The 27040-nt window shown below is 43.4% G+C and overlaps 1 protein-coding gene across 1 annotated transcript in view; it reads left to right on the top strand.

Annotated features, from left to right (window-relative positions):
• LOC126473665 (fatty acyl-CoA reductase wat-like) overlaps positions 1-27040 on the top strand; it is a 242926-nt gene that overhangs the window by 136113 nt on the left and 79773 nt on the right. The window contains exon 3 of the mRNA XM_050100898.1: positions 26454-26776. Coding sequence (XP_049956855.1) covers positions 26454-26776 — 323 coding nt within the window. The remainder of the gene's footprint in view (positions 1-26453; positions 26777-27040) is intronic.

The following is a 27040-nucleotide window of genomic DNA, read 5'->3' as shown; positions in this document are numbered from 1 at the left end:
AGAAATGGGCACCAAACGTTGATATACCAAGAGCGTTCTTTTCATCCACTTTTTTGAGTCATCGTGGATTTTCATCTGATGATTAGTGCAAAGATCCACTTGCTTATGGTTTTTACATGATACTTCTTCCTTAAACAAAACTTTGCATAGATACGCCGCGTTCCTTTGCACTTTTCGTAGAAAACATTCTGAAAAGTGTAACAAATTTTGGAAGTCACTGTCATGAAGCTACAGATGCAGAGAAATGTGGGGAAGGTAAAGTGCGATACAATGTAGTGCTCGCAGAACACTCATTTGGTTGATCCCTCTCGTACTACCGAGATGCCTCTTACTGACATTTCCGCTGTGTGTTACTGCTACTAAAATGTTACTTTCATTTCTTTCACCAGTTTCTCTTTTTCCCCTTGGGGTACTTTACTCTCACACTTTCTAGAACTTTTACCACAACGTTCGCAAAGATAGATTGTGAGTGCTTCGTACGATCGGGATTCTCTTCATCGTACAACCACACCGTTGCTCTAAAAGTTTGGCGACATTCGCCTTACACGATATTCATTTCCCGATTATCACATACATTGCGAATGTCTCAGTAGGTTTATGTGTAAGTTTATCTGATTGCTACAACAGCGCAGAACAGACTGACGTGTTTCAAGAGCACAGATGAACACAAGAACCCTGCCTGAGTTACTTGTTTGCTTGCATTTGATATAATAGGACAGGCATTTGTTGAAACTCTTCTCTTGAGGCAGGGCTGTGGTTTGTAGCGTTGTTATCTGGATACTATTTCATCATGTCCCATACATGTTATTTCGTTGAAGTTCTATTAGAAATTTTCCAAATCCGATCAAAAAAAGTCGGTTACGTAATTCGGGGAATATTTATAATTTATTAATTCTGGATACAATTGGAGTGTCCTGCCTTAGCTGCCTCACCCTGCGTTGAGCATTGTTGCCAGCCGCGGTGGTCTCGCGGTTCTAGGCGCTCAGTCCGGAGCCGCGTGACTGCTACGGTCGCAGGTTCGAATCCTGCCTCGGGCATGGATGTGTGTGATGTCCTTAGGTTAGTTAGGTTTAAGTAGTTCTAAGTTCTAGGGGACTTACACCCACAGCAGTTGAGTCCCATGGTGCTCAGAGCCATTTGAACCATTTTGAACCAAACTGCTGATGTCATCGGTCCCTAGCCTTACACACTACTTAAGCTAACTTATGCTAAGAACAGCACACACACCCATGCCCGAGGGAGGACTCGAACCTCCGGTGGGAGGGGCCGCGCAGTCCGTGATATGGCGCCTCTAACCAAGCGGCCACTCCGCGCGGCGCAGTCCAACAGTAAAGCGTCATGTCCTGGTACTTCATATCTTCATCATCGAAGACATCCATGAGTTTCTTGAGAAACATAAATATTTATTCTTCTCCTCCTCTATGATTATGATTTTTCGAGTAATGTTCTACATTCTCAGTTCTTTATTACTCCTATAGATACTGTGATCTCACTCCAAAAGACAAGTACTTTTTCCCTTGTAGTGTAATTTGATAACTGGATCTCGTACGGACGCAGATCAACCACAACAAGCATCTCCTTGTTTGTATTAGACTAGAAGAAACTCACGAAATTTATTTGCACAGGCAGTGATAACTGATGATAACTGTACATTGATGAATACAGCCTACGTAACGTGGCAGTGCGGCAATTAGTTTCAAATTTCTTTTCATCTACGCCAATATTGCGTATAATTTGAAATGGTCTATTGCTGAAGATGCTGTTTCGATGGCTTCTAAAATTTACTCACAGTTTTCAAATGTTTTAAATACACACGCATTTAAGTGGTAATTCCAGGTACTTAGGCAACAGATATATCTGCATTTCCTGCGGAAAGTGTATTAAATACAAATTGCCTTATGCACCTATCACTGTAATCCGCAATAAAGCAAAAAATAAATGAAGTTAAACAGCATTACAAGAGATAATAAGAAATATTAATTTGTTACTGGGTTATTTTACTTTCATAACTCAACTTACCGTTTTCCATTGAAATATAGAAGTCAGTGCTCACAGAAAGTTATGTACATATTTCACACATTTTACACAGGAAAAACAGAATGTTGTCTGGTGTTTATTTCAGTGAAAGATTTGTTATTCCTTGCGCTTTTTTACCTTCCGCTTACGTAGGAACTACGTCGCAAAACCCTTTAAGTAGCGGCGGGACTTGACAGCCGTTGGCGGTTAATTTCACAGCAATATTTCAGAGACTTGTACATTTTTTAGCTTGTCCAAGAGCAATTCTGCAGCAATTACGTTCTTCGCACTTGTTTTATCGTCGTAGTATCAGACTGTAGGCCGCATTTCCTTTCTTCACCACATTCTACTCCATTCCTTCACCTATTATGGACAGAAACTTCTGCTGAATCTACCACACTGATAAGCTATCAAGTCTCACACATAAGATATAAATATTCAATATCTCTACAGTAGGCTTGCTTGCATTATAGTTTGCTCTCCGCGCGGAATGACTCCCCATTGAAACATACCTTTCACAGATTGCGCTGTATTCAGTCCTCCTCATACAACAGCGAAGTAGTATTATCAGTGACGATAACCCCTCATTTCTTTTTCTAAAAGGAAATTTCGGGGAAATCATATGTTCCATTATGAATTTTATGTTAATACGCTGCGTAGAACAATATTAAAACAGTGAGTGAAACACAACTGAAATGCACAAAAATAAAAATAGAGTCGGTTAGTTCGAGCTGATTTTATTGTAATTAACACACGAGGGAATATTCAGATAGGAAAAAAGTGGCACCTGTTTTCACGCTGTTATTGCTGTCTTCTGAAACGAGCTCAGAATCATGTGTTAGATAACGCTTCCTGGGCGACGTTGCTTACACTTGATGGTGGGGTGCTGCTCGTCACGGCAGTAGGCGGTAGAATCGTACTGGTGGCGGAAAGTTTTGTGACCAGGATGTGGCTGCCGAGGGAGGGGGGGAGAGGAAACCGGATGGCGTAAGGTTCCTGGAACGAGACGGTGCGCCAGTGTCCTTGTTTAAATCTATATCGTCCCTGCAGAGCTCAGTGGAGTAATGGCAGGCGAAGCTGTTGACAGCGAGCCGTACGTTGAATATGGATGGTAATATCAACGTCGCCCTAAGGTTACTCGGGAGGAGTGTGTTGTTTCACCAGCACCGGGATCGCTTTGTCACTTCCTTTCATTCTGTAACCATCGCTAACAACAGAAAGACAACACGTAGTGCTCTTTACAAGCCTTGTTCACAGTCATCCTACCACATGGTACAGTTACCCACAAGCAACAGGTTGAAGACGTCCTAAGGTAATGTCTCTCAATAAGGTCATTGTCCTGAGCAAGCAACATTGCACAAATCTATGGCTCGTTGAATTCAAACATAACACCGAAAAAAAAAAATCCACCTTCAGATTAACTACAAATTTTCATTTTACGATCGAATATGGTCGATTACCACCGTCACATATGTGTATAATAAGGGCCTTTGAACGCTGTTTATGTAATGCAAACTGTACTACGAAAATCTGGAAAAAATTCGACAAATAACAAATGTATTTACAAATTTGGGGCGATATAATCTTTGTATTGCTACACTACACTTGGATCAGCGGCCACTTGTATTAAAAGTATGAGCTGCTGACAAGGTGACGTCGTAGTTGTGATTCATATATACAGGGTGCTCCGTTGATCGTGACCGGGCCAAATATCTCACGAAATAAGCGTAAAACGGAAAAACTGCAATGAACGAAACTTGTCTAGCTTGAAGGGGGAAACCAGATGGCGGTATGGTTGGCCCGCTAGATGGCGCTGTCATAGGTCAAACGGATATCAACTGCGTTTTTTCAAATAGGAACCCCCATTTTTATTACATATTCTAGTAGTGCGTAAAGAGATATGAATGTTGTAGTGGGACCGCTTTTTTCGCTTTGTGGTAGATGGCACTGTAATAGTCACAAACATATGACTCACAATTTTTGTCGAACAGTTGGTAACAGGTAGGTTTTTTAAATTAAAATACAGAACGTAGGTACCTTTGAACATTTTATTTCGGTTGTTCCAATGTGATACATGTACCTTTGTGAACTTATCATTTCTGGGAACGCATGTTGTTACAGCGTGATTACCTGTAAATACCACATTAATGCAATAAATGCTCAGAATCATGTCCGTCAACCTCCATGCATTTGGCAATACGTGTAACGGCATTCCTCTCAACAGCGAGTAGTTCGCCTTCCGTAATGTCCGCACATGCATTGACAATGCGCTGACGCATGTTGTCAGGCGTTGTCGGTGGATCACGATAGCAAACATCCTTCAATTTTCCCCACAGAAAGAAATCCGGGAACGTCAGATCCGGTGAACATGCGGGCTATGGTATGGTGCTTCGACGACCAATCCACCTGTATGAAATATGCTATTAAAAACTGCTTCAACCGCACGCGAGTGCCGCACGTGAGTGCCGGACATCCATCATGTTGGCAGTACATCGCCATTCTGTCATGCAGTGCAACATCTTGTAGTAACATCGGTAGAACATTACGTAGGAAATCGTCATACATTGCATCATTTAGATTGCCATCGATAAAATGGGGGCCAATTATCCTTCCTCCCGTAATGCCGCACCATTCATTAACCCGCCAAGGTCGCTGATGTTCCACTTGTCGCAGCCATCGTGGTTTTTCCGTTTCCCAATCGTGCATATTATGCCGATTTGCGTTACCACTGTTGGTGAATGACGCTTCGTCGCTAAATAGAACGCTTGCTAAAAATCTGTAATCGAGCCGTAATTTCTCTTCCGCCCAGCGGCAGAACTGTACACGACGTTCAAAGTCGTCGCCACACAATTGCTGGTGAATAGAAATATGGTACGGGTGCAATTGATGTTGATGTAGGATTCTCAACATCGACGTTTTTGAGATTCCCGATTCTCGTGCAATTTGCCTGCTACTGATGTGCGGATTAGCAGCGAAAGCGGCTAAAACACCTACTTGGGCATCATCATTTGTTGCAGGTCGTGGTTGACGTTTCACATGTGGCTGAACACTTCCTATTTCCTTAAATAACGTAACTATCCGGCGAATAGTCCGGACACTTGAATGATGTCGTCCAGGATACCGAGCAGCATACATGGCTCACGCCTGCTGGGCATTTTGATCACAATAGTCATACATCAACACGATGTCGACCTTTTCCGCAATTGGTAAACGGTCCATTTTAACACGGGTAATGTAACACGAAGCAAATACCGTCCGAATTGGCGGAATGTTACGTGATACCTCCTACTTATACGTTTGTGACTATTACAGCGCCATTAATCACAAAGCGAAAAAAGTGGTCCAACTGCTACATTCATATTTCTTCACGTACTACACGAATATGTAATAAAAATGGGGGTTCCTATTTTTAAAAAATGCAGTTGATATTCTTTTGACCTATGGCAGCGCTAGCTAGCGGGCCAACCATAGCGCCATCTGGTTTCCCCCTTCAAGCTGGACCAGTTTCGTTCTTTATAGTTTTTTCGTTTGATGCTTATTTCGTGAGGTATTTGGCCCGGTCACTATCAGTGGACCACCCTGCGTATATGCATGGCATTAAATCATGTGACTGGAAATTATCCTACCTTTGTGTACGTAGCACCAGTTTCATTCACTTTCAGAACGGCGTTTATGTTTCCCGTATAATGTCTTTATATCTTTCACTACTTTCCTCTAAGAGAGTACTATTCGGATTTTTTTTAAGAGACGGCGTTCTAAACTAGTGTACATTCCGCAGATTTATTCTTTAGGAATGTAACTTTTTCAAATAGGTCTGTTGAAAAATTAGGTGTCAGACATAATCAGTACGGAAATTAAAAGCATGGAGTGCAGCTGACGGAACTAAAGATAGTGTTTTAATAGAAAAGAAAATGAAAAGTATCCTTGTGATCTGTTGAGGTTAGGAAGGGAATCGGGCTACCAGCTGTCAATAACATTACCAAAACCTACATAACAATGCCGACCCCAAAGAGAAACGGGAAAATGCGAGGACGAAGAAGATATCTGCAGTATATGTCTCAGCACCATACATATATGCGACAATGTCTCACTGAATGATTTTTGCATTTTTCCTTCTTGTAATTGTGACTATCTTGGAACTTGAGTGTTAAAACACACGAAAAAATATCTACACGTTATTAACGGAAGTATCCCGCCCTGTCCAGAAAGAGAAAGCAGGCAGGCTGCGCTAGTGTGGATTTGTCCATGTAGCAGCTCCTCCTACCGTAGTTAAAACTGCGTATAACACGGAAATAAATGACAGACCTCAACTAGGAAGGGCTGAGCAGCGAGATAAGTGCGTAATTCGTAACTATGAAATACATAAAAATCGCTGGCCTCTGTTCAGAGAAGTCAAAAATGGCAGTAGGTGGCGTGCCAGTATCCAAAACGCTCGGCCGAACATGATTTTGGAGAGCAACACTTACGTAGGCTCGCAGAAAGAGTTGGTGCACTAGTCTCTAAGAAAATTAGAAACTCGGTAGCTCCAGCACTGAGAAGATGAACTGGGTGCCCACATATCGGTGCAGCAGAAAATGCAGAGCGATGTCTTCAAGCGTGTTCTTCGTGGTATGAACAGTCACTAGAGTGTCCACTGCAATTCTTTAAGAGGAACTTCATCTTGGAGAGATGGAGACAGTTGCGGTGACGGACGCTTGAGACATACTCGAATTACGAAGAGGGTTCGTAGAAAACGCGGGCGTATGCCTTGGGCAATTGTAAAGTAAGACGTGCCGGCGGCAAACCTCCCGCTAACGACGTTGTTTTCCACCGCTCTGAACGATCGTCGGTTGGGTCTGGGGGCTGCGTGAGTAATTGGTCGGGCGCTAACGAGCCAGATTCCGGCAGGCGGCCTCACGGCGCACCAGCCAGAGCAGTGCGCACCCTCCGGCCACGAGAACGGCATGGCGTCCTGGCTGCTGCGTCCAGACAAGTACGAGCGGGTCGTCCGCGACGTCACTGGTAATACACTCATCTCTCGCCACTCTCGCAGCTCGCCATTTGGCATTTTGTACGGAAGTAAATTAATAGATATCGTGTGGCTCACAGCCAGCCATGAGTATTCCACCTGGGCTAGCGTAATTTTCCGTCTTGATCACTTTTTTTTTTATTTTTTAGCTATACACCTTTACGCATTTCGAGTTAACCCATCATAAGGATATGTCTAACGCCAAAGATATCGATAAGCAGTTTTCACGTCTACACAACGTCGATACAATGCATCTCATTAGATTCTCTTATTTTTTTCCTAGGTCTCACTACGTTGGTTTAAGTTTCAAAGTCGTACCTTATTTACTCAGGCTGTTCTACAGATGATCGTAACAGTTACTGTACATAAAGAAAATGCCAGGCTTTGGTTTATTGATTGGATACTGAGAAACTGCATTTGATGTGTGAAAGAGAATCCTTAAAAAACTTGTACGGCGTCTCTTGGTGTGTTGGGCAAACGTAAGATATCCATGTCCGGTTCCACTACTGGGATTTATTTAGTGTATTCAGAACAGGCTAATGGAGCGAGGTGCCTTTGTGGCACGACACTTGACTTGCATTCAGGAGGACGGCAGGTCAGATCTCCTACCAGCCGTGCACATTTAGATTTTTCGTGATTTCTCTAAATTGCTTATCGTAAATGCGAGATAATTAATTCCTGTTACATGACACAGCCGGTTTCCGCTTTTCCAAACTAAGCCTGTTCTCCGTCCCTAATGTCCTCGTCGTTGACGGGGCGTCAAGCCCTAATCCCTCATATCACGCTGCACGAAATGTTACCGGCTTGCTTGGCTAATTTATCAGAAATGGAAAGCTAAATGACAGTTTCCGTCTACTGTCTTACAGTAGTTGATTTCTGTTAGCAAATAAACGTTTTGGATTGCAATTTCATCTTCAGGAGCAAGATGATCATTTGTCCAAGTGCACTGCCATGTGCGTGGGATGAATAATGCGTATTGATAGAAGAGATGCGAAAACGGGTCTTCAGTAGAAATAACGAGACGATGAAGCTACATTATGGTGTTGTGGGAAATGGAAAGAAGAAACTACGTTCAGATACAGCATTCATAGGTGGAGAAATTTCCCAGATATGCATTACCCCACATCGATGTAATGAAGAACCTTCATCAGTCATCTGAAGCCCCGAAAATCAAGTTCCGTCTACGGATATTCTACAACCTGCTTAATGCTCATTCAGTTCATAACATACTACGGTTTATTTTAGGGAAGGAAGATTAGGGTTCTACATCCCATAGGTATCACAGCCATTACAGGCGGAGCCCCAACTCGGATTGTTTCGAGGAGGGGGAAGGAAATCGGCTGTGCCATTTCAAAGGAACATCCCGGCATTTACCTTCAGAGATCTAGGGAAATCAAGGAAACCCAAATCAGAATGGCCGGACGCGTAGTTCCACCGTCGTCCTCCCAAATGTGAATTTGTTACGCGTTTCAATAATAATATAGACAGTCTGAAAGTAGTATGCAAAGGTTTACAACATATTTACAATTTAGGTTGGTAACTCAAGGTGAATAGTTCCTTCGGCCTTTGTTTCCCACACACGTCAAACTGTGCTACACCTCGATCTTGGACGAGACCTTACTGCCCAACAGTTTTTTCTTTCTTTTCTTTCCTTTTTTTCTTTAAATCCTGGAAGACATTGATGGATGATGTCTGAGTTGTCACACCACCAAAGTTTCTCGATGATTGTGTGGTTATGGGTACTAGGTGATCGTGTTATTGGGCCACACATTGTTCCAAAAATTTTGGTGGAGGAGGGTACCTTAGGTTTTGGGGTCTTCGAGATTGCTTGAGAACGTTACGCTTACGCAACGTCGGGGAGTGGGGTACACACTGGATCAGGCATCGGCGCATTTGGCTTCTGATGGAAGACGATACCTAAACCACCAAAATGGTCCAAAATTGGTAGGTAGAGTAGGGTCGTACATTGGTCTAAAACATCATCTGACTTCAGTCCTGTGGCATTTTCGGTCAGGTCTCATTTCAAAAGTGAAATGTACAGCGCTCCCGCTGATACGGTTGAAGAAGTGGAGTAGCTAATTTGGGCCAACTTGAGTCTTCTGTACCGCCCGTCGGCTTTGAGCCATGACTTTGTCCCGTTCTAGTGGGTGACGTCGTTCATGAACCAGCTTATGTTGCCAATTAATCAGACGTTAAATATTATTTTTGGTTGTTCTAGGGATGTGATTACATTTTACGTGAACTTCGAATTATTTATGTATGTATTTTCCACTAGAATGTAAAATTCTTGCCCTCAGTGCTAAATGCTTTGAAATGTCGTGCCTCAATTTGTGTGTTATAACAATATTAACCTATTAGTCCTATGTTTTATTTCAATATGTTGCCTGCTGTTAGTTTTGGCCATCTATACTGGTATTGCTTTCGACTTTCTGTATTGGTATCAGTCTTTTAAGTTGAACTATGTGGGTCAAGTAATGTTTTCGACGCCTCCCTAAACCCCATTTTCCGTGGTTGTCCCACTAGCTTAAACATTTGTTGTTAAGAATTTGTACGATACCATATTTGATGTATATACTTTCATCTCATAACAACGTGTGATGTTAAGAATCGCCATTTTAAATAATGTTTGCGTTGCATCTTGGGGTTTCTTACGACACCATTGGTCAATGGCGACGGATAGTATGGAAGGGTCTGGTTTACCTGCTAATTGCGCCGTCTACTCAAGCTTTACAACATGATCCAGGGATGTCTGAAGGAATTCGTAACTGATTGCAGAGACGAGTATCAAGTTGCATTCAAATACGGGAACGAGATGTGGTATACCTCCTTCAAGAGATGTGAGGGTTGACAAATTAAAAATGTACCATGCTGAAGCAGTAGTGTATTTCGTGTTAAGGTAAACCACGTGCGAAATTTGAGACTTGTTAGAAAAGTTTGGATTTCAAATACTAGCTTACTAAGACAATATTTCCTACTGTAATCACTGGCGTTTCGCAACTACACGACTGCAGCTGTCTCGTCGACCGCTCGTTTGTGGACCTATGTATAGTGGAAAGTATTAACCTCTATATCGTGCACTATTGCCCCTGTCAGTATTCGCTATTAACTATTACTGATATTATATAAACATATACACAGACGTGTTGATAACTCGACTCTCCGCGTATTTTGAACACGTCTTCTCCTACGCTGTTTGTGCACGCTTAATATTAATGTCGACTGTCCTATCTTAATGTCGATAGTTCGATTTGCAGCTTCCATTCTTGCCTTGTTGGAAATTGTAATCAGAACGATTAAGCGCCCATTTTATACCTGCCTCGACGTTAAGTAGTAATCGGTAATTTTCCAAACTATTGATTCGGTCTTTATCTGTAGCCACTTCCACTTTGATGAAAGGTGTGGAAATTTTCTGAAGAGCTTTCGCTTCTCCTTGGCTATGGTATATGTTCCTTCTGAAGGCCTAGTGTAACATGCAATTTCGATGGGATCTTCAAAAAGTAAGGTATCCATTATTATGGCAGTACAAGTAACTTTTACTGAATGTTGCTCTACATTTCAGAAGTGACGCAATAATACTGTTTTTCAGCATAGTAGCCAAACCCCTGAAAACAAAGATCGAAACGTTTTACCAATCGTTCAGTTGCTCGAAGACAGAAATTGGGTTGGTGGATGAGAAAGGATGACGGATCTATCCGAGAACCGCTGTGTGAACGTCCTTATCGTCAGAAAACATATTTCTCCACCAAAAGTTTAGGCTTGCCGAAAAGACGAACATGGCTTGGTGTAAGATCTGGACTTCCTGACCAGCATATTCCATTTCTTTGTAGTTTGGTTTGGTTGATTCGGGGGAGGTGACCAAACAGCGACGTCGTCGATCTCATCGGATTAGGGAAGGACGTCAGCCGTGCCCTTTCAAAGGAACCGTCCCGGCATTTGCCTGAAGCGATTTAAGGAAATCACGGAAAAACTAAAAAAAAAAAAAATATGCTGGCCGGAGGCGGGTTTGTACCGTCGTCCTGATGCACGCGACTCTAGTGTGCTAACGACTGTGCCACCTCGCTCGGTCATTTCTTTGTGGTCTTGGTCAAATTGTTGGCACTGCATTTCGTCAATATACTACCAGAATTTCACGGTGAATCTATGTGAAATTTGACCTTTTTCCCAACGAGAATAGTACTCTCCGGCGTACTTCAACTCCGGAGGACGTTTGCAATTGCCGTGCCGTTTCACTTGCGCACTGTGATGCGCCCATTATACGCATCGTAGCAGAACTCTCTCAACAGGAAACCCGAAACATGTGCTCTCTTCTAACAGTGCGTCACTCTTTTTGTGCAATTGTTTCAGCGTAACTTACTTCGTCATGTCACTACATACTTTTTCGAATAATTTAGATGTAGGCATCTGATTCCAAAGACAGTTCCCGGGTGCATTACGTTTTCCACGTGTCGCCATGTGAGGGTACGTACAGCACTGTCAAACATGATCGCTTTGGTGGTCCATATTTTATGGTGTGGGGAGGCATAGTGTTGCATGGGCGGACACCTCCAAATTTTTGAACACGGTACTCTTACCAGTCAGTGTGATTGTAACGCTGAACTCCTTGCCCATGTGCCTCTTTTATTGTGTCCATTAGGCCATAACTTCAATTTTATTGGTAACAATACGCGACCCCATCGAACAGCGGAGGTGGAGAAGCTCTTGGAACGGGAGGATATTCGGCGAATGGAAGGCGTGCGCTTCCCCCGACATTGAGACGTATTGCAACTCGTGCACAGACACTAACGACCATCCACCAGCTGTCAACGGTTCTCATGGAAGAATGGAACACCCTACCACGTTGCGGAACGTGCATTGCCGTTCATTGTGATAACACACCCTATTAGGATCCACACCCTGCCACTATCATTCCTGTCCGTCACATTGTGTCTTTCTTTCAGTTACTGTACAGTTCTTCATGTGATTGGTCCAAGTTTTATCAAGAAATGTTAGCTGGCAGTGACATTCCAAGCGAAAGTTACTTTCGTTCTCTACTTTTGCGCACCATTTTATTAACGCAGTGACGCTTGTCAGCGGTAGCTTAGCATTGTTACCAAAATCAGTCGTTGTTCTTATTGTAACATTCTAGTCATTAATTTGTAACTTGAACGTCTTCTGTATGGCGCAGTGATTATTCCTAATCAGAGTTTTCAGCCACACTTAGCCTTATTGTTGTTTAGGAGAGCAAGGGGGCAGTTTCCAGACTAGCGATAAAAAAAAAAAAATATTCGTTTCAGGCAAGAAACTAGTTTTTTCACCTTTGTACGCATTTATGTCAATACCCTTTTTCCAACGTTTTTCTCGTGGTTCCAGCCCTGAACTGCGATTGTGAAATGTTGCCATAACATCTTCATTGGTCTCAATACGGTATCCAGCACCAATTTATACAGAAGAGATGTGAAACAGGATCTCAGTTCTGTAAACGGTCCAGGTATACGATTCGTTGATCAAAACTGTCAGTTTTGCCGACAAGTTGCATTTATTGTCCTACTAGCACAGAAACCAGGCCTTGCCCAGGTATTTATAGCTGTGCGTCCACGTTCGTACCACGAAGCGCTTCACCTTGTGGTAAATGTTTATGATGTCATGTCTCCTGAATTCCCTGTTGTATATTAATATAGTGTTGTAGGTTCATTTAGCGACATATACGGATACTGCCTGCGAAATTTATTGCGAAACGAGTTAGTGGCAAAGAAGAAACAAATTCAAACGTCATGCATGATCCACCAGTTTTTCACACATCTCACTGTTTATTACATCACATCTCCTGAACTATGTGTCGTACAATGATATAGTTCTGCATTTAAATTCAGAGATGTATGTGATACTGTCTGTAAAATGTGTCACGAATGCAGTTAGTAGTACGGTGGTAACAAATTACAACGTCATACTTTATGCAGTACTTTTACTGCATGAATAGCAGGAAAACGGTAAATAATAAACATTTTTGCTTTCCTCATTTTGTAGGGATTTTCAGCGAGCAAATTTTCGTAAGAGTTTAAAATTATGTATAAAATTTGTTGCAAGTCGCTAAGTGCTCTCATTCTCAAATACCGGATCGATAAAATCTGGAAATTCCCGCATAGCGGGATAAGTTTTTTCACGAACCAGCCCCACAGAGATTGTCGTCTGACAGTAAGGTATGTGTGTGCAAAATTTAGTTGAAATCGGTCCAGTGGTTTAGGAGGAAATGTGGAGCACACACACACACACACACACACACACACACACACACACAGACACACACCACACACACGCACACACACACACACACACACACACACACACGCACGCACACACACACACATTAACAGACATACAAAGCACACCCACGCACATACAAACATCCATATGTATGGATTTTTGGCAATTACGATCGCTTGTTATCCTTTTCACGCCGCAGAACTGCATAGTCGTCATTCTTGTAATACAATTTGCAAAATATTATCAAGAAAACTCCCTTTCGCATGTCATAAATCGCTGGATATCTTTACCGACAGGTGATATCGGTTTCGCCATTTTTGGCGCTTGACGCACTAATTGCATTCCGCACTCTCGGTTTCGCATCATGGAGAGCCTAGTGATGAATCTGACGACGAACTGTAGCGCTTCTAGTATTCTGCCAGTTCACGTACTTGAATAAATACTGATCGGTTTCGTGAGACGGGATTAACCTTCCCATCATGGACAGACTGCAATAGCCAGTAGCAGTAGACGTCAAGTAGCACCATCTAAATTGGTCGCTCGATGGTCTGCTGCTACTTGGCGCGGCTGCAGTGTTACAGCTCTGTGACCAGATGCTGCTGACACTTCAGTGTCAAGTCCCAAATGACGCAACAGTTTTCCTGGGCATTCTTCCAAGGCCCCCGCTAATTTGTCTTAGTTCCACCAAAACTGATACGCCACTTGCGACAGTCTCAGGAACAGGCCATAGAAGGGTGTGCAATAATTGGAGGTAGACTTCCCGTTCCGCGCAATGCCGGACACACACTTGCCTCGTACTTGAAACTCCCTATAATATATAACTACTCTTTGTTCTGACGTGCCTATGTCGTTAGTTGTTTGGTGAACTTCAAGTCGCTGGTCGTCCAGAACCATACTATTTTATCGAATTTTTTAACTATGATCGCAACTTTTTGGGTATTCTTCATGTATATCGATTTTTCAGCTATAACTGAAAGCGAGGTTTTGATTATTATGTAATCAGTGGAATACTAGAGCTCAACCAGATATAATTAATTTTAAATTAGATGAGAAATGACTTTTCGAGAAAGTTCTCATCCTCAAGTTAAAGTAAGAAAGGCAATAGACGTTAACATCCCGTCGATGATGCGGTCTTTAGAGACGCTCAGGATAAAATACACTCGTGTTTTCACACATTAAAAGTGAACAAAGACCAGACACTAAAGCGCCCTGCTACACAGTCTCTGCCTTACATTAAAATCAGTCCTCTCCTCGCGCCATCGGCCCCGTCACAGCCAGCCACCTGTCTCTTCCTATACAGCGTCCTCACCCATCATGCTACTCACGGAAAACAACTTGCAGGATCAGTGACAACTGAGTGATGATTACCAACTCTGACTCAAATTCCTTTGGTGATAAATTGTCCAAAACAAAGAATTTTATAGCAACACGTTATTCAAGATTTATAGTTGAAGGAAATATAAAGGAGACAAAAAAGCTACAGAAATGAAAGTGTTCCAAAAATAAAGACGGCATTTGACTTCCATCATTACGGAGAATTTACCAACAAAACAAAATAGCATTCATATCACCTCTATCTCTGTGCCAAAGCGAGATCTTTCCATTTTTCCCTGCCATTTTTTATTTTTTCAATGTATGTTCCCTTCATTACAGCAATGTTTTGATTCTACATCTACATATATAAGTCTCTAGGCATCGTTTGTCCTGTGGCAGAGGTTACCTTATACCACTACTACTCATTTCCTCTCCAACTCCACTCGCGAATAGAGGAAAAAATTACTGTCTATATGCCTCCGCACAACCCATAGTTTCTCTTATCTTCGTGGTCCTTACGCGAAATGTACATTAGTGGCAGCAGAATCATTCGGCTGTCAGCTTCAAGTGGCGGTTCTCTAAATTTTCTCAATAGTGTTTCGCGGAAACATCGTCTTCCTTTCAGGGATTCAGGGATTCCCATTTGAGTTCACGTGTTAATCAACCTTTCCGATACCAAATCTAGCAGCCCGCCTCTGAACTGCTTAGATGTCTTCCTTCACTCCGACATGATGGGTTCAAATGGCTCTGAGCACTATGGGACTTAACTTTTAGGTCATCAGTCCCCTAGAACTTAGAACTACTTAAACCTAACTAACCTAAGAACATCACACACGTCCATGCCCGAGGCAGGATTCGAACCTGCGACCGTAGCGGTCGCACGGTTCCAGACTGTAGCGACATGATGGGATCCCAACACTTGAGCTGTGGGGTTGCATTAGTATTCTGTGTGTTAGAGATGAATCACACAACGCTAAAATTTTCCCAATAAACCAAAGTCGACCATTTGCCTTCCCTACTACCCTCCTTACGAGCTCCCGATCCTTCAGTGGTGTTGCAACTCAAGTACTGTTGCATAAATCTACTGGCAGTCCAGTGCAATGCCACTTGGTTACGATATTTTTCTGCTAAATCAAAAATGTTGTAATTTTTCGAAAGCAGACTCAATTTTTCACGAAAATCAGTTTGAAAATTATGTACAATAATATAAAATTATTTTTATGTTTGTAAATCTTGCTCGGCTCAAAAATATGTTTTCATTGTAATTGCCCCCTCATATACTTATATGTAGGAAACTGTGCAATTGTAATTTGATCAGTTACGGGTTCTGGAAAAATCTAGAATTTCTTGCTCTGATATATTGTTTGTCACACGCGCCAGATGTTAATACGCCTTTGTCTATATGCGGAGTTGTAAGTTAGTCTTTACGCTGTGGACAGAATGTGCGGCATGTACTTTTCTGTTGAAAACTGTGATTTATATTGAAAATGCAATCAAAATGTTTTACGAACTTATTAACTGGGTACAGTGATTAGTAATAAATCTGTGTATGCTCTCAAGGAGACTCTCTTCAGCGATGTGTACAAAGCTGATGCATAAATTTCATTGGTTGCCACATCTGGATGGAAAATAAACCGAAATTTGATGAAAATGTGAGTAAGTATCTTCACTAATATTCGATAACCCTGAATCTTCACATCGTCCCCCAAGAGAAACCAACGCTAGGAATTATACTACATCCAGAAAATAAGACTAGTATTAAAACTTATTGTTCATCGTAACAACAATTTTAGAACTGTTTATAACATTTCTGTTTCCCGTATTGTACAGCTACCCATTTACGTAGCTATATGACTAGCTGAAGAGTTGGAGTTCTTTATCAAGAAACTACGTAACAATGACTCTTAATTGGGCAAGTACACTGAAATTCCCGAGCCACGGTACCGTAGCGCACAGTTAGAGTAGTTAAAACAAAATGACGCAGTCCGTTGATGAAATGCAATATTGTGCAGTTATTTGTTTCCTGAATTTGAAGGAGGAAAGCGCGTCAACAATACATATTCAGTTCGTGTTAGTGTGCGTCAAACGCCGAACGAGGTAATCAGTGGTTAGCACACTGGACTAGCAATCTGAGGGACGACGGTACACATCCCTGTCCAGCCACCATGATTTTGGTTTTGCTCTGATTTCTCTAAATCGCTCCAGGCAAACGCCGGAATGGTTCCTTTGAAAGGGCACGGCCGATGTCCTTCCCCACCCTTCTCTAATCCGAACTTGTGCTCCTTCTGTAAAGACCTCAGTTAAGTTCCTCCCTTGCATGTCAAGCACCATACCATATGACACAGTTGTTAGATGACGCAGCCGCTTTCAGTGTTGTAAAAACATGTTCGAACAACGTAGAACGATGTGGCAGGCCATCTCTCCGCGAAGAACCGGAATCACAAGAGAAGTGGAGGTCTCGCTACGCGGTGAGCGTTGTATCACAAACGAGGTGACCGTGGAAAAAGTGAAAATAAGTTTGGATCAGTCTTAACGTCTTGAACGACATTTTGAAGATGACAGATATACCGCTCACCACATTCATCACTGTCCAAAAATCCCGCCGAGCCGAGGCAGCATCGGAAATGTTTCCGCCGTTTCAAGCCCATCCAGATGACTCCCTTAGCCGCCTAATCACGATGGGCGAGTGCTGGGTGTATCACTACGAACCGGAGTAAAAGAAACAAAGGAAGCAGCAGAAGCTTGGACTTGCCACGGTCTAAAAAGGAGAAGACCCAGTCATCATCGAGCAAGGTGGTGGTGTTTGTCGCGACTACTATGGTGAACTGCTGACACTCGTATGGGACGCACTGTTATAGGAGCATACTACCGTTGCCCTCTGACGAGTTTTCCGAAGGCAGTCAAGGCGAAGGGACGCGGGAAGCAGTATGAGGATTTTTGCTCCACGAAAACATCACAGTTCATTCTACACACGAACGACTTCTGCGTCTCCCCGTCCCCCTCTCCTCATCCCGTCCCCTCCCTTATTTTCCACGCGGCACCCAGTGAATTCCTCCTTTTTCCTCGGATGAAGATACAATTCCTTGGCAGGCATTTCCAGAATGAAGTTCGAACGTTTCCCGAACAGCCAGAAAGGAGCTTCTACATCCGAGGACTCCGCCACATCCATCGTTGAGAAAATGTGCAGCACTGAAGGGTGGGCATGCAGAGAAGTTCTAACATCATTTCCAAGTTTCGTGGGAGCAGTTTGAGTTTGTTGAGGTGGTAATTAAAACTTTAGCTATTCACGTAGTAAGCCGTAACAGGTGGGAGATGTAACGCCGCAGCTGACCGGAGAGTGTAGAGTGGAGAACCACGCGGGGCCCTTGGCCGTATTCGGCTCAAGGGCGGCCCGTGGCAATCCTGCTCAGAAGGTCACGGCGCTGCCGCTGCCGCTGCAGCCGCCTGTTCGCCCCACTGCTGCGTCACAATGTGCTTCGCGTAGTAATTTTCCTTTCTGTGCTTTCGTGGGTTTTTTATTTAAATTCTACGATTTCGTTGCAGCCTTTCTGTTACAGCTTCAAAATGGGAAGGTAGTCACACCAGATCCCCAAAATATTGTAAGTTCTGGTGAATATTTTCAATCCATAACTGCATGATTTGACAGATTTGCGTTCCGCTTAATTGTTTGCCATTTATGGTCAAATAAAACAGTTGCAACGTATAGGATAATTAACTTCTTTTATAACCAAAAACCAAAATAGTGTACCAATATACAGGGTGGTCCATTCAACGTGACCGGACCAAATACCTCACGAAATAAGCGTCAAACGAAAAAAAAACTACAAAGAACGAAACTTGTCTAGCTTGAAGGGGGAAACCAGAAGGCGCTATTGTTGGCCCGCTAGATGGCGCTGCCATAGGTCAAAAGAATATCAACTGCATTTTTTAAAATAGGAACCCCCATTTTTTATTACATATTCGTGTAGTCCGTAAAGAAATATGAATGTTTTAGTTGGACCACTTTTTTCACTTTGTGATAGATGGCGCTGTAATAGTCACAAACGAATAAGTACGTGGTATCACGTAACATTCCACCAGTGACGGTATTTGCTTCGTGATACATTACCCGTGTTAAAATGGACCGTTTACCAATTGCGGAAAAGGTCGATATCGTGTTGATGTACGGCTATTGTGATCAAAATGCCCAACGGGCGTGTGCTATGTAAGCTGCTCGGTATCCTGGACGACATCATCCAAGTGTCCGGACCATTCGCCGGATAGTTACGTTATTTAAGGAAACAGGAAGTGTTCAGCCACATGTGAAACTTCAACCACGACCTGCAACAAATGATGATGCCCAAGTAGGTGTTTTAGCCACTGTCGCGGCTAATCCACATATCAGTAGCAGACAAATTGCGCGATAATCGGGAATCTCGAAAACGTCGGTGTTGACAATGCTACATCAACATCGATTGCACCCGTACCATATTTCTATGCACCAGGAGTTGCATGGCGACGACTTTGAACGTCGGGTACAGTTCTGCCACTGGGCACAAGAGAAATTACGGGACGATGACAGATTTTCTGCAGGCGTTCTATTTAGCGACGAACCGTCATCCACCAACAGCGGTAACGTAAACCAGCATAATATGCACTACGGGGCAACGGAAAATCCACGATGGCTGCGACGAGTGGAACATCAGCGACCTTGGCTGGTTAATGTATGGTGCGGCATTGTGGGAGGAAAGATAATTAGCCCCCATTTTATCGATGGCAATCTAAATGGTGCAATGTATGCTGATTTCCTACCTAATGTTCTACCGATGTTACTACAAGATGTTTCACTGCATGACAGAATGGCGATGTACTGCCAACATGATGGATGTCCGGCACATAGCAGGCGTGCGGTTGAAGCGGTATTGAATAGCACATTTCATGACACGTGGATTGGTCGTCGCAGCACCATACCATGGCCCGCACGTTCACCGCATCTGACGTCCCCGGATTTCTTTCTGTGGAGAAAATTGAAGGATATTTGCTATCGTGATCCACCAACAACGGCTGACAACATGCGTCAGCGCATTGCCAATGGATGTGCGAACGTTACGGAAGGCGAACTACTCGCTGTTGAGAGAAATGAATGTCGTTACACGTATTGCCAAATGCATTGAGGTTGACGGACATCATTTTGAGCATTTATTGCATTAATGTGGTACTTACAGGTAATCACGCTGTAACAGTATGCGTTCTCAGAAATGATAACTTCACAAAAGTACATGTATCACATTGGAACAACCAAAATAAAATGTTCAAACGTATTTACGTTGTGTATTTTAATTTAAAAAACCTACTTGGTACCAACTGTTCGTCTAAAATTGTGAGCCATATGTTTGTGACTATTACAGCGCCATCTATCACAAAGCGAAAAAAGTGGTCCTACTAAAACATTCATATTTCTTTACGTACTACACGAATATGTTATAAAAATGCGGGTTCCTATTTAAAAAAACGCATTTGATATCCGTTTGACCTATGGCAGCGCCATCTAGCGGGCCAACTATAGCGCATTCTGTTTCCCCCCTTCAAGCTAGACAAGTTCCGTTCTTTGCAGTTTTTTCGTTTGACGCTTATTTCGTGAGATATTTGGCCCAGTCACGATGAATGGACCACCCTGTATAACGGAAAAACTTGGAAAGGTGAGACATTTTAGTAAATACTTCCACACAATTCACTGATCCCACAGCCCCCCCCCCCACCCCTTTGTACTTCAGATACTTGATTTTAGGTAAAACATAGCTGGAAAGAGGGTGGAATCGCAAATTTAGTCAAACATGCTTAGTATCGCACTTTACTATTGACCAACGATCCCCATAATTCTGGCTCGTTATATACGACAACAGATGCGTACTTTCAGACAAACAAAATATTAATCATAATAAATAAAAGGCGCTAATTTTATTGATCACATACATTTTATAGACGAGATGATTAAAACTTTATTGCTACTCCCTCCCCCCGTAAAATCTGCTGCTATTATACTCTTGTTACATTCGTTTATGTATATTTAAGAAATGTCCAGATGAGAACACATAGTATGTAAATTACGTGATAACGGTGGTAGGGAGACCTTTTACGTGAAAAAAGCTATTGAGTATTTAACGCGTACATTTTGCCGATGAAATACGATCAGGACAACCACTTTGGTACTTTCCGACATTTTCAGTTAATGTAACGAACAAGAGAAACAACCACTCGTCCATCAGGTAACTATGATATCCGCGAAACCTACGAGGCACACCGAAAGAACTTACTGTAGTATATTTCAGCAAATATTAGAAAATTATAGTTCTGTATAAGATCGCTTAGCGATTTTTCATCATATCACCCGTTTTTCTCGAATAATAGACAACAAAAGGAAAGCTGTGATTCGATATTTCGCTTCTAAAAATTAGTTCTGTGCTAAAGCCTTATAAAGAGGAACAGGATCCAACATTCGTATATAAGCAATTAGTCTGTTTCGCGACTGATATATTTCGTAGTAATTCTCTCAGCTCCGCAGATCTGTGACACCCAAGGCCGTCAATGGCTTTTCTCTCTCACTATTCCATCAGTGACCATACTAGTTAGTGTTGGTTACCTGAGATCCAAACGTACGTTGGTAACACTATTATTTAGACATTTGATACCTTGGCCAAGTGGATAAGGTTCTTTGAGGTATCGAGTCATCGTTGAGTACCCACTTTTCAGACACTCGCCAAGGGGTTGCAATTTGGACAGGGTGTTCACAAATGGGAATGTTTGGAAGTTTTCATAAAAGTCCCTAGAATCTCGGTTAGAGTCAGGAAACTGGGACTATATGAATTTAGCGCTAAGACAACACTATCTCACTCACAAATACATAACGTAAACTCTGTGTCTGGAACGACTCACAAGTTCATATTTGGATTGCCCTCTCCGACAGACATTATTTGGCTTCCGTTTTCCTTTCCATCGGTATTGTGATTAGTTCGATGAGGCCTGCCACAAATTCCTCTCCTGTACCAACCACTCATCTCAGAATAGCACTTGCACCCTACGTCCTTAAAAAAATGGCTCTGAGCACTATGGGACTCAACTGCTGACGTCATTAGTCCCCTAGAACTTAGAACTAGGTAAACCTAACTAACCTAAGGACATTACAAACACCCATGCCCGAGGCAGGATTCGAACCTGCGACCGTAGCGGTCTTGCGGTTCCAGACTGCAGCGCCTTTAACCGCACGGCCACTTCGGCCGGCCCTACGTCCTTAATCATCTGCTGGATGTATTCCTGTCTCTCTCTTCTGCAATCTCTCCAAGTACCACGGAAGCTATTTCCTGATGTCTTAACACATTCCGTGACTCTTTACTTGTCAGTGTTTTTCGTATGTTCCTCTCCTCGTTGAACCTGTGGAGAACCTCCTCATTTATTGTCTTATCAGTCTGTCTATTTTCAACATGCTTTTCTGGCAACGCAGGAATATATCCTCTTTTCTTGTGTTAGTCCTTTTTAAGTCTTCCTTGCTTCGTACGACACCTGTTTATCTTCGTGTACTTCGTGCTCCTCAATTTTATTGTTAAGTTTATCCCCAATCATATTTCTGCTACTCCTTATTACTTTCGTCTTTTCGGGATGCTGTCACTCCATCCTGTGTGCTGAGTAGACTCGACATTCTTTTCAACAGGTCCTGCAATCTTTCTCACTTTCAAAGAGGATATCAATGTCGTCAACGAATCCTGTCATTGACAGACATCGACTCTGAATTCTGAGCCCTCTCGGGAAACATTTATTTCCGTCATTGCTTCTTCGGTTTGTAGATTGAATAGTAGTGGACTGTCTGATGCCCTTTCTAATTCGAAAACTTTGTTCTTAGACGTCTATTTTTATTTATTTTTATTTTTCTATCATGGTTCTTGTATATTTTGAATATAACCAGTCTTTCTACATCACTTACAGTCTTTTTCCTGAGATCTTCGAACATCTTGCATCCTTTTACATTGCCGAAGGCTTTTTCCTATGAATGTGTCTCGATTTTTCCCAAACCTTGCTTTGTTATCGAGCGCACTGTCAGACCCACCTTGCTGGTCCCTTTCCCTTTGCTAATGTCAAACTGATCATTTTACGTAACCTTAATTTTCTTTTCTCTTCTTGTGTATGTCGTCTTATGGGAAGACCTTTCAATTTCTGCACTTGAGAGCATTTGGTGTCCCTCTCAGCTTGGCTCAATAAATAGGCGCTTGTGTCGCTTTGGCTTAAACCGACGCAGGTTCCAGTCAAATCTTAACGCAGATCATTATTGAATAGCTGTGTGTAACATCCCCAAAATGTAGACAACGGAGAAAAGAGCAGAATCCATTGCGAAATCCCTCGTTTTATTACAACAGATGTAGATTTCAAATGTTACGTGCTAGAAATTACAAAACAGGAGAATCACGAACAAATTTAACATAGTTCACAAACATAAGCAACGCACAATGACATACTATGTAACAACACATGACATGGTCCCATGTAGTAAACAACACCGTCTATTACGTGATACTTTGGACTAATGTCATCTGCTGTTACATGGTATGTAACAAAACGTGACACTTTGGACTAATATCACATGTTGTTACATGGTTTGTAATTGTGCAGTGGTTATGTTTGCACTTACGATTCGTTATTAACTATCTTATGTCTGTTCCTGATGTTCTTGTTTTGTAATTTTTAGCACTAAAGAAGACTATCTAATAACTGAAACCTAGATCTATTGTAATAAAACGACGGATTTGGCGATTGATTGCTGCTGTTTTCTCCATTCTTTATCTGGGCAGAACAGGATCGTATGGATTCGAATCTAATCACCAGTCCGCAGCTCGTGGTCGTGCGGTAGCGTTCTCGCTTCCCACGCCCGGGTTCCCGGGATCGATTCCCGGGGGGTCAGGGATTTTCTCTGCCTCGTGATTACTGGGTGTTGTGTGATGTAGTTAGGTATAAGTAGTTCTAAGTTCTAGGGGACTGATGACCATAGATGTTAAGTCCCATAGTGCTCAGAGACATTTTTTTCTAATCACCAACATTTTCCTCACGCACTGGCAACACTTAGGATTCATCTGCACTACTGGCCATTAAAGTTGCTACACCACGAAGATGACGTGCTACAGACGCGAAATTTAACCGACAGGAAGAAGATGCTGTGATATGCAAATGATTAGCTTTTCATGGCATTCACACAAGGCTGGCGCCGGTGGCGACACCTACAACGTGCTGACATGAGGAAAGTTTCCAACCGACACAAACAGCAGTTGACCGGCGTTGCCCGGTGAAACGTTGTTGTGATGCCTCGTGTAAGGAGGAGAAATGCGTACCATCACGTTTCCGACTTTGATAAAGGTCGGATTGTAGCCTATCGCGATTGCGGTTTATCGTATCGCGACATTGCTGCTCGCGTTGGTCGAGATCCAATGACAGTTAGCAGAATATGGAATCGGTGGGTTCAGGAGGCTAATACGGAACGCCGTGCTGGATCCCAACGGCCTCGTATCACTAGCAGTCGAGATAACAGGCATCTTATCCGCATGGCTGTAACGGATCGTGCAGCCACGTCTCTATCCCTGAATCAACAGATGGGGACCTTTGCAAGACAGCAACCATCTGCACGAACAGTTCGACGACGTTTGCAGCAGCATGGACTATCAGTTCGGAGACTATGGCTGCGGTTACCCTGGACGCTGCATCACAGACAGGAGCGCCTGCGATGGTGTACTCAACGACGAACCTGGGAACACGAATGGCAAAACGTCATTTTTTCGGATGAATCCAGGTTCTGCTTACAGCATCATGATGGTCGCATCCGTGATTGGCGACATCGGGGTGAACGCACATTGGAAGCGTGTATTCGTCATCGCCATACTGGCGTATCACCCGGAGTGATGGTATGGGGTGCAATTGGTTACAAGCCTCGGTCACCTCTTGTTCGCACTGACGGCTCTTTGAACAGTGGACGTTACATTTCAGATGTGTTACCCTTCATTCTATCCCTGCGAAACCCTACATTTCAGCAGGATAATGCACTACCGCATGTTGCAGGTCCTGTACGGGCCTTTCTGGATACAGAAAATGTTCGACTGCTGCCCTGGCCAGCACATTCTCCAGATCTCTGAGCAATTGAAAACGTCTCCTCAATGGTGGCCGAGCAACTGGCTCGCCACAATACGCCAGTCACTACTCTTGATGAACTGTGGTATCGTGTTGAAGCTGCATGGGCAGCTGTATCTGTACACGCCATTCATGTTTGAGTCAATGCCCAGGCTATCAAGGCCGCTATTACGGCCAGAGGTGGTTGTTCTGGGCACTGATTTCTCAGGATCTAAGCACCCAAATTGCATGAAAATGTAATCACATGTCAGTTCTAGTATAACATATTTGTACAATGAATACCCTTTTATCATCTGCATTTCTTCTTGGTGTAGTAATTTTAATGGCCAGTAGTGTAGATCTACTGTAATAAAACGACGGATTTGGCGATTGACTGCTGCTCTTTTCTCCTTTGTCTATCTTCAAAGATCGCTGGGCAGAATAGGATCGTATGGATTCCAATCTAATCACCAACATTTTCCTCACGCAGTGGCAAAACTTACAAGGGAACCTCCCCATCGCACCCCCTCAGATTTAGCTATAAGTTGGCACAGTGGATAGGGCTTGAAAAACTGAACACAGATCAATCGAGAAAACAAGCAGAAGTTATGTGGAACTATGAAAAAAATAAGCAAAATATACAAACTGAGTAGTCCATGCGCACGATAGGCAACTAGGACAGTATGAGCTCAGCAGCGCCGTGGTCCCATGGTTAGCGTGAGCAGCTGCGGAACGACGGGTCCTTGGTTCAATTCTTCCCTAGAGTGAAAGGTTTAATTTTTTATTTTCAGACAATTATCAAAGTTCAGGCACTCACACATAATCAACTTCGCTCTCCAGATTTGCTTGGACATATGCAGGATTTGACGGTCTACACACGGAAAAATTTGAAAACGTTAAAAACATATGTTTGGTTGGAAAGAGCACAGGGAAAACTGTGCGACTGTGAAACTGTTGCATTCAATTGTTGCAGTTTATGTGACAAACTCCTATGTTTTCATCACTTTTTTGGGAGTGATTATCACATCCACAAGAAAACCTAAATCGGGCAAGGTTGAAGAATCTTTTTACCCATTCGCCAAGTGTACAAGTTAGGTGGGTCGACAACATATTCCTGTCATGTGACGCACTTGCCGTCACCAGTGTCGTATAGAATATATCAGACGTGTTTTCCTGTGGAGGAATCGGTTGACCTATGTCCTTGTGATCAAATGTTTTCGGTTCCCATTGGAGAGGCACGTCCTTTCGTCTACTAATCGCACGGTTTTGCGGTGCGGCTCAAAACACAGACACTAATTACAGTGAACAGAGACGTCAGTGAACGAACGGATAGATCATAACTTTGCGAAAATAAGGAAAGTAAGCTTTTCACTCGAGGGAAGACCTGAACCAAGGGGACCTCTCATTCCGCAGCTGCTCACGCTAACCACGGGACCACGGCGCTCCTGAGCTAATACTGTTCTTGATGTTGCCTATCGTACGCATGGACTACTCAGTTTGTATATTTTGCTTATTTTTTTCATAGTTCCACACACCTTCTTCCCGTTTTCTCGATTGATCTGTGTTCAGTTTTTCAAGGCCTATCCACTGTGCCAAATATAACTAAATCTGTGGGGGGTGCGATGGGGAGGCTCCCTTGTTAGGATTGATCTACTTTTCACAGCCGGATGCAGCGATGAACAAGTTGCCTAGTGTGGTGCGCACTGTCACAAGAGGCCTGCTCTCTAAGTACGGCGCCGCGGCGTCGCTTTTGCAGAGGCGTCGAGACGGAGCGGGATGGTGGAGGAGTCGTCGCCGCCGGACGCCCAGCCCGTGGCGAGCGAGCCCGACGCCGGGGCCCAGCAGCTGGGCGCGCAGCACGGCGGGCTGGACGCCGGCAGCGCGGACGTGGAGCCGGGCGGCGTGGTCGACTTCTACCGCGACTCGGTCGTCTTCATCACGGGCGCCACCGGCTTCATGGGCCTCGTGCTGCTCGAGAAGCTGCTGCGCGCCTGCCGCGTGCGCAAGGTCTTCCTCCTGATCCGGCCCAAGCGCGGCAAGGACGTGCAGGCGCGCCTCGCAGACATGCTCGCCGACCCGGTGAGTACGCGGCACGGTGTCCAACGAAGGGTCGATACGTGACCCGAGAAAGGCGTCGTAAGAAAAGTATAGGCTGTCGGTAAACTGAAGAGCGAGCGAGTCCCCACTCTGCCTAGGATCTTCTACAGGCTGTTTCACAACATAGTACCGTCCATGCCGCGGCGCTCACTTCAAATCTGTGGCGAAGCCGTGTGCAGATACGTCTCGGCTGCGTTTATTTTTAGACAAATGCATTAACAGCATAAGGAATACAAAAAACGATAG

This window comes from Schistocerca serialis, chromosome 4 (genome assembly GCF_023864345.2).
Source record: "Schistocerca serialis cubense isolate TAMUIC-IGC-003099 chromosome 4, iqSchSeri2.2, whole genome shotgun sequence".
In the NCBI taxonomy this organism is placed as follows: Eukaryota; Metazoa; Arthropoda; class Insecta; order Orthoptera; family Acrididae; genus Schistocerca; species Schistocerca serialis.
The sequence above is the reverse complement of the archived record's forward strand: the minus strand, read 5'-3'. Positions and strand labels throughout refer to the sequence as shown.